Source organism: Alternaria atra, assembly GCF_907166805.1.
Source record: "Alternaria atra isolate CS162 genome assembly, contig: 30, whole genome shotgun sequence".
NCBI classification, from domain to species: domain Eukaryota; kingdom Fungi; phylum Ascomycota; class Dothideomycetes; order Pleosporales; family Pleosporaceae; genus Alternaria; species Alternaria atra.
The window spans coordinates 637,798-646,347 of NW_025091329.1; the positions used below are offsets into that span (position 1 = coordinate 637,798).

The following is an 8,550-nucleotide window of genomic DNA, read 5'->3' on the forward strand; positions in this document are numbered from 1 at the left end:
CCCAAGTACAACCGTGCGCTCTACCGTTGCCCGTATCTAGACGTCTCGAGCTCCCTAACTTTCTCCCAACAACCTTAACTCACAGTCTCCAACACTAGATACAATTCCGAATTCCAAACACTACTAGGAACACATTCAATAAACTCATCCCAACAACAAGTACCATGGACCCAACCATCACTGCGCCCACTGCGCAAGCTCACTGCCATTCCCACTCTCCAACTCCTCCAAGCGCTGGCGCTTATCCCCAGAAACCCAGTATCTGCAACTGCTCCACCCCACCATCTCAGACCTATCTCAAACCCATCATTGGCTGCGCAAACCGCAAATGCCGACCCCGATACTACCACCTCCGCTGCGTGGGTCTCTTTCAGCGTCCCGACAATGAGTTCACCTGGCTCTGTCCTTCATGTCGACCAGACGATGAGCCACTTCCGCCGCGCATCTGCGTCTGTGAGGATCCACCGTATCGTACTGGACCTATGGTCGAGTGTACGCAACAAGAGTTGTGTGCGACGCGCTGGTTTCACTTGCCCTGTACTGGGCTTTTGCCTGGCAAGGATGTTACGCAGTGGACTTGTGCGGAGTGTGTGGCTGGGATTGTTATGAAGCAAGATTGCCAGGAGGATTTGGAGCGGCGGAGGGTGAATGGCGAGGTCGCTGAGGATGAGGATGAGGTGATTGTGCAGCAAGAGCAAGAGAAAGCGACGGAGAAGCCGCGAAAGGATAGTGGAGTTGTCGGAGATGAGGGTGATGAGGACGAGCTGGAGCAGCAAGAGTACGTTTCCGATGGTGTACCTGGTGTCTTCTTCGGTGCAGAAGAAGATGAACTGCCACGACCTGTTGCTTCCCCCTTGAAGCGCAAGTCAGATGAAGTCGACACTCCGCCTCGCAAGAAGACAAAGCGGGCAAGTCCCTCTCCCTCTCCTGCTCCCGCCCCAGGACCGGAGCCGGAGTACTGCGTCTGCGGTACCCCAGCTGATAACGACATGATCGCGTGTGATGCGCCAAAGTGCCATGCTGAGTGGTTCCACTATGTTTGTGTAGGCTTGACGGCGGCGACGATTCCGCCGGGAAAGTGGTTTTGTGATGAGTGTACGGAGATCATGGAGAAGGCGAGGAAGGAGAAAAAGAAGAAGGGTGGGAAGGAGAAGGAGAAGAGGAAGAGGTGAGAGGGTCCGAGGTCTTATTGGGGATAATTTTGGTGCTGGTTCATCGAATGTCCATCATAGCTAGTATTCAAAATGCATGAGGACGTAGTGGAGAATGGGGGAAATGACGACTATATTTCAAGTGCAGAAGCAACTTATAACTGACTTCGTACTTCAATTGTATCTTTGTTCAACTCATAAATCGTCTTTCATAGGTGACGATGATCAGTACTTTCAAACGTTGTTCTATATCATTGCTCAGTATTTGCCAATTTCCTCCTAAATATATCCAGGCAATGCCTCCATTTTGAAACTGAACAGAAGCTCACTACAATGTGGAAACGCGCAATAGATGCTATTTCGTGTATATTCTAGCATGCATCAGAATCCCTGTCAACACAGATGTAGTGAACATCACTATGCACGGATTCATGCCTAAGTAGCAGTCAGTAGATTCTATAACTGATTAGTCATCTTGATACCGGAATGTGAAGCCAAAGCAGCTTTTTGCCTCTAACTGCATCAACTCCTGTATAACGCCAGACACCGTGCTAAGTCCAGAGTACCCCCAGAAGAGGACAAGACAAAGTCAGTATGATAAGACATCCTCCACCACGTGGTTGTCACCGCGGAAAAAGTCTAGTTAGAGCGTACATGGGATGTACAGATAACGACGTGGTCACCCGCCCCATTCGCGACCTATTCATCCTTAACCCCGAAGCGTGACCGTCTTCATAGGCACACCGGTAGGCCCAGTATACGGATACAAATCATGAAGAGTGACCGTACGGGTCTTAGAGAGGACGCCAATAGTTGGAGGGATGGCGGCGTGGTCAGCGATCTTGTTAAAAGCCTGGGTAACATTAACAGGGATGACAGGGGCGAAGATGGTAACTGTGACAGGAGCAGGAGTGACGGTGACCGGGTCATTAGGGCCGGGAGCGACAGAGGCCATGTCCGCGGGTAGCCACAGCTTGGTCCAGGATGAAAAACGATCGTTTTTGTCTTTTCCACCTTGTGCGGCGGCGATGTTTCGCTTAGCATAGACGGTGGTCGTGGTTACGATGGGACCAGAAATAGTAACCATGTCGCTGCCTGAAGCGGTGACGGTCATCTTAGTTGTAGAGCTTGGCTCGCCGATAGTGATGGTCGTAGTACCGACGTAGTAGTCGTTGTATGAAGTAACGGTAACGGTACTGGCGGGCGCGTCGACGATCTCAGGGATAGTAACCGTGTCGGTGCCTGAAGCGGTGACGGTCGTAGTGCCGGTGTAGTAGTCGTTGTATGAAGTAAAGGTGACGGTCACCGTAGTTGTAGGGCTTGGCTCGCTGCTAGTGATAGTCGTAGTGCCGATGTTGTAGTCTTTGTACGAAGTAACGGTACCAGCGGGTGCGTCGACGATCTCCGGGCTAACATATGCAGGAGTGGCCTTGGGCATCCTAATAGTAGTAGTGCCGTCATAATCGGCAGAAGTAGGCTCTACGAGGACAGTCTTCGCCCTTCGGCCATGGTGATGAACAGTCTTGGTAACAGTCATGGTGACAGTCGCAATGACCTGCTTTACGGAGACCTTGTTGTATGCTAGTATCATTCGTTAGTATGAGTTGATGCATATCTGAACCCAGGGAGAATTTACCGTTGGAGCCACGGATAGCAATCTTGAAGGCCTCGCCATCGCCATCGACCGGGCCAATGTGCTGACCAAAGTTTGTGCAGGAGGAAGCCTTTTCAGGCTCAGAGTAAAGGGCACATTTGGTGACCGCGATAGGAGTTGGATTGGGGCAAGCGGGTCCGGGGATTTGTGACGGGTCGCGCTGGATATAGATGTTGACTACATAGAAGGATGAAGATTAGCAGTGCCACATGAAAGTGTGCTGTGAGGAGATGTAACTTACAAGAGTCACAGCCCTCATGTTTGTTGCAGAGTTCTGCACAAGTCTCCGGGTCGTAAGAGTCCAATTGAACGTACAGCATGTACCTAGTGGACGAAAAGGCACAGTTTGCGTTGCTCATGGCAAGAGCGTAGCTGGTGGGGATCGGGGCCGTCGATGCCAACTGTTCGTACTTGGTGTCCTCCATAAAACCCGAGAGAGAGTTGGAAGACGGCTTCGGAGCGGTGCTGTTACCGCGGGACGCACAGAGAGCTTCAGAACGCGGAGCAAAAGTGGGAACGACGGAGAAGGAGACAGCCGATGAGGCGCCGAAGGGTACAACTGCGGCGAAGACCGCACCGATGAAGAGGAACATGGTGATTATAGGGGTGAGATAGTTCTGCTCCATATAATAGAGATTGGCCTAAGGTCAGGGGTGGGGTGAGTAAGTATGTGAAGAGAGTATCGATGCTGATACTGAGTCTGACTCTGGAGGATGACAAGATAGTGGTTGTGATCAGGAAGAAGGGGAGGATGGCACCTATTTATACCTATTCAAGAACTTCTTCATGAAGAGAAAGTACTGATGATGTCTAGTAAAGTGGAACAATACCACAGAATGGCTTTTAGCGATTGCGAATATATTCATTTTACTGAAGCCAGAAGGAGGGTTTCCACTGTTTGAAGATCAACTACCCCACTCGATACATTCTCAGAGATGCTGTGGAACCCATCATCTGTTCTGATCTTCTCCAAAGATTTTGAAGCAGATATTTTTTACGGCAAGCCATGGTCATCGATCGCTATGGTCGACACCGGTAGCGAGCGCGATTTACCGGTATAAGAGGACCCCGAGGCTGAGAATAGCAACCAGGTTTCTCGGCCTTGTTGGAAAGGGTCAGGTGTTTCTGAGCATAGGTTTGATCCTCAAAGGATACACTGGGTGCTGGGGGCTCCTCTGAGAGAGGGTCAAGGGATAATGAGGCGTACGCGTCCAGAACCGCCAGCTTTTCGTCGTCCGAGAGTGGTAGCGTGCAGAGTGGGGAAGAGCCCCTTCACTCTCTCTCGGAATCGTTCGTCCAATCTTCAAAAATTATTCTAGCTACTGTGTTGTTTGGCCGTCGGGGTTGTGGTGCTCCACCCATCAACGAGAGTAGTTCTAACTCAGCCCAGATGACGTCATACCTCAGGCAGCAGTTACCATCGCTCGAATGTTGCTTTCGCTATCGCTACAGCTGTAATCGCCATGATGAGACCGAAGCATTTTCTACCGTCCGACACTGAGCTCCCGCAGGGTCCAGGCCTTGCTCCTTATTCGAAGAGGCACAGAGACCTTCATCCTACTCCAGGCTCATTCAACTTTGTCGGCGCCAGCGCACTTGATCGCGACCTGCGCCGTATGAACTTGACCACACTAGCTGATCTCCAAGGTCTTTCTGCAATCCCGCATCTCTACCAGACGCTCTTCTACCGCACCCGCGAATTTGCCGCGACCGTGCGCAAGCTGGTGGACGCTGCACCCGCATTGTGGGCAGAGGCGGCATGCTTACTGGTGAATTGGAGTGTGAATGTTTTGCGACATAAGAAGGTCGGATTGGAGCGATTCCTACACAGTCAACGCCAGAGTCTCTATTGGATATTAGATGATGCGTTGTTGACAATTTGTGTGGATCAATGGGACCCACCGCAATCTGCCACACCACCTTCTTCGCACTTTGCCCAATCGCGCATATCTTCATCATCAACATCCAAAGTCATTCCATGGGACATAGCTACGGCACCGATCACACTAGCTTTATCCAGAGTTGGGGGCTTGATGCCATTATGGCACGCGCAAGATCTGGAAGAGAGGGAGAAGTGGGAATTGAACTGCCTGGACCCTCAATGTCAGTATTTTGATGCTGGGTGGTTCCAGCGCTCAACAAAATTCTTGCACGAAAGTACCAGGATACATGAGATCTGGAGGACTTTGGGGCGGTGGGGCAGAGGCCAGCTGCCTGCTGAGTTGGCGAATACTATCATGGAAGATGTGGCAAAGTTTGAAAACCTACCGATGGGTGACCTACGGACGCAATATTCTCGGAAGAAGAAGTAAGGACGTGGTGATATTGAAATGTATCACACGGGTTGTGTTGAACTGAATTAGTATTGGTGCGTCGACGTCTAGATACCCTTCGCAGACTCCAGGATAGCCAGCACATCTTCCTTTGTACCCATATCTTCCATCGCTCCGAACGCATCGGTCATGGTCCGCTCAGCTACTTTCTCGATGTCCGCTTGATTCGTAACGCCCACATCCTTCAGCGTGCTTGGCAATTCCAGGCTTTTCACAAAATTGACTACCGCATCTGCAAGGCTCGGCTCATCGCTTTCAAATTCCTTGTTCCAGATCCCCAGCACGCGCTTTTGTACCTCTTTCTGCTTCTCTGACTTCGAAGCATTATAGCGCAGGACAGGCGCGAGCATGATACAGGACGTAACACCGTGCATGACGCCGCATGCACTACCAAGCTGATGTCCGATGGCGTGTGAAAGACCCATCGGTATGCTCCACAGAATGAGACCCATCATGGCATTTCTAGCGCCTATCTGGCAGTTTGCGATGCCATCAAGCAGGTCCGATTGGTTGCTGTCACTTTCGCCTTCCTTGTAGGCCCTCAGCCCCTTGAGAAGTACGGCAAGCGCATCTTCCATATGGTGGAAAACCTCCTCGGTGCATTTTTCGTTTACCATCTAGAATGCAAACATATCGTGAGCACGGCTCTTCAATTGGGAATACTGTGCAATGAAGATACATACCGTTTCAACGCAATGATCTACCGCGCGTATCCCACTCGACAGCCATAATTTCCTTGGAGATGTGGACGCTACTTCGGGATCGAGAAGAATGAGATCCGGTGCCGCGTGTTCGCTCGCAAAGTGCTGTTTCTTCATTGTTTGAGGGTTCGTTGCCGACGAGTTGTTGTTCCACTCGCTTGCTGACAGACTCGTCGGAATGAGTATCAATCTGGTCGTAGGATCTTTCAGCCCAGCGGCGCTGCCCTTGTCTTGATCTACCAAGGCCTCCATGGCTTCCACCGTAAGGTTGTCTGGATCAAGATTTGTATGCATTAAGCGAGCGATCTTGCTTGCATCCGAGTAGCTACTACTTCCTATACTGATTAAACAATCCGCCTTCTTCTCGTGAAGTAGTCTTGCAATCTCCAATACATCTTCGTAAGGGGAGTGTGCGCCCACTCCGGATTTTGTCCCCACTACAAACAATCCCAGTTTCTCTTTCAGATTCTCGATGACATCCGTGTTTTCCCCAAGCGCCTTGGAGTGCACTATGAAGATTCTCTGGCAGCTCCACTGGCCAATTGCATCGACGATATCCTCCAGATAGTTGGAGTTGAGTATGGCGTTGTGACCCTTTCGGGAGGGCACGGGAAGCTGCTGAATCGTGCGTTTTTTAGAACCGTAATTGTTGTAGTCGGACATGGTGTCGAAAACAATACAGAGGCCTTTTCTTTCTTTATATTAACCGGGTCAAATAGTATTCTTGTGTTGTTCGAGCTGCAACGAAACTATGTACAGTCCGCTAAAAGTTGCATGCTGTTCCCTGACGAGCATCTTACCTCATACCTGCCCGACCCCACTTCTTACACGAGGATGCTCATGCTCAGAGGGCCAACAACCAAGGCATTTGCCTTGCGTTCAACGCAACTTGCTTATTTCAGTATCGTTTGCAACTCTGGATTGGTCGTTATTGTTCAACGAAAACCCATCGCCAATTCCCAGCATCGCGCCTACGGTGAAGTAGTCCACCAATGGTAGGCCATGTTCTGGTACGGACAGGCTCTTTTCTATGAAGCTGAACATCGTGGATCTTCTGTGGTCCATACAACATCCCCCCATACAGACGCTTCTCTGCTCACTTGTGCTGTTGCGCATCGCGGCTACTCGCTGTGTCCGGGTTGTGGTTGGTGCCCAACAACCGATAAAGGCTTGTAGCAGCGGGCAGCGGCGCTGTCATGATTGCTATCCCTTTTAATGGATAATATTTCTCCGTATGAACATCGTTTTGTTTCGAAGGGTTTGAATAGCCCGAGTATGGCAGCTGCTCCGGCGGAGGTTCCAAAGAGCGTTGGCGACGTGTTGTCTGGTGAAGGATGAAACGCGTGGAGGGCGGAAGCCGCAGCCACGACACGCTAAAATGCGGTGGGTTTTGCGTGCACCTGCGCAACATTACCTTTGGTCTTCACAATTAAACGAAGGAAACTTTCAAATTCTTTTCTGAGACCGCACTGGGATGAAGTCTTTAATACGGAGCTGTGCATGCAATATCTGCACTCGCTCGACCGGTGTTCTACAGACCCTCAGCCGTAGTGTGCGCATCACGCTGGACCCGAAATGGTGAATTGGAGCGACAGAGCAGTGCGCACAAGTATTGAGCCATTCTGAAATTGGCTGATACCAACATTCCAATGTCATCGTTGCTCCCAAGCCTTCCGAAAGTCAGAGAAGATGTTATGTGTGTCTGAGCGAGCCAATGGGCGTTGAAGAGTCCTTTTGAGCAGGTTATGATATACTCGCCTCTTCCTGACGTCCATAAGACACTTACGCCTCTCCTAGAACTTCAAAACCCGAAGACATAACGTTCATCGCATCGCCCTCTTTGGAATCTCAGGGTTTTGAATCCGCCAGGTCTATGTTCACTCAACATGCGTCCTCATCTCAAAGCAAGCAGCCGCGGTTATAAAGAAGTTCTTTCGTTACGACTCAGCGATGATGGCCACCACTGACTGCCGATTGACTCCAGTGACCATCCGCTTGCAGGGTAGTTGAAGACCCTGAGGATAAACTCGCTGACCATATGGCCCACATGACAGGAGACGACAAACGAAAATCCACATACCTTGGAGAGGTTGAGTGCAGTTGTTGACTGGACGAGATCGCAATCACGGGAACGAAGAAGACGCTGAAACACTCTCCGGCCGTGTACGCGGGACAAATAACTCAGGAGCAGTAGCATCTGCACACACCCGTCAGGATGGACGCCGGGCCTTCGGGATTCGCATTGCATAATTATACGTCTCCCTCTCGGTTCAATCGGTGCGAGGAGCATACGGGAGATCTCACTAGTCCACGGTTTGTTGAATCTTCACAGTCAATGGGTCTTTGAATTCACGTGTTGATGCGCATACTCGATTGGAAGAAAATTGCCCATGGTTCTCTGGTTTCAGAAAAGAAGATGAGGCTACAGACTACAGCAGACCTGAAGTCACGAGGCCGCAGAAAGGCGCAATCGTACGATTTGACGAGAAGGGATTCAACAAACCAGATGCTAACAAAGCGCCCACCGACAGCATGTATGTCTTCCAAATACTCTCAAAGCAAGGTATCCGTCGCGCCAACCTCTTGACGCGAGCTTGCAAGCGTGCCTCCGGCATTTCACTGCCACACAGCCAAAGAAGCAGCAACACCTCATCTCGCCAAAACATACAGTTTCCCTTTCGTCTACATCGACGCGTCACCTCATCTATGGC

General features: G+C 50.6%; 4 protein-coding genes across 4 annotated transcripts; 2 read left to right on the forward strand and 2 right to left on the reverse strand.

Annotated features, from left to right (window-relative positions):
• Positions 1-164: 164 nt before the first annotated feature.
• Positions 165-1,172, forward strand: ALTATR162_LOCUS9601 (uncharacterized protein; the record flags this gene model as incomplete). The annotated part of the gene is made up of 1 exon (XM_043317235.1): positions 165-1,172. One exon carries the CDS (start codon positions 165-167, stop codon positions 1,170-1,172), a length of 1,008 nt encoding a protein of 335 aa, XP_043173170.1.
• A 688-nt stretch (positions 1,173-1,860) lies between these two features.
• ALTATR162_LOCUS9602 (uncharacterized protein) lies at positions 1,861-3,398 on the reverse strand (the record flags this gene model as incomplete). The annotated part of the gene is made up of 3 exons (XM_043317236.1): positions 1,861-2,732; positions 2,788-2,982; positions 3,047-3,398. The coding sequence occupies 3 exons, from the start codon at positions 3,396-3,398 to the stop codon at positions 1,861-1,863; spliced, it is 1,419 nt and encodes a 472-aa protein (XP_043173171.1).
• Positions 3,399-4,268: 870 nt separating this feature from the next.
• On the forward strand, positions 4,269-5,117 carry ALTATR162_LOCUS9603 (uncharacterized protein; the record flags this gene model as incomplete). The annotated part of the gene is made up of 1 exon (XM_043317237.1): positions 4,269-5,117. One exon carries the CDS (start codon positions 4,269-4,271, stop codon positions 5,115-5,117), a length of 849 nt encoding a protein of 282 aa, XP_043173172.1.
• Positions 5,118-5,185: 68 nt separating this feature from the next.
• On the reverse strand, positions 5,186-6,502 carry ALTATR162_LOCUS9604 (uncharacterized protein; the record flags this gene model as incomplete). The annotated part of the gene is made up of 2 exons (XM_043317238.1): positions 5,186-5,755; positions 5,822-6,502. The coding sequence occupies 2 exons, from the start codon at positions 6,500-6,502 to the stop codon at positions 5,186-5,188; spliced, it is 1,251 nt and encodes a 416-aa protein (XP_043173173.1).
• Between the last annotated feature and the right edge of the window lie 2,048 nt (positions 6,503-8,550).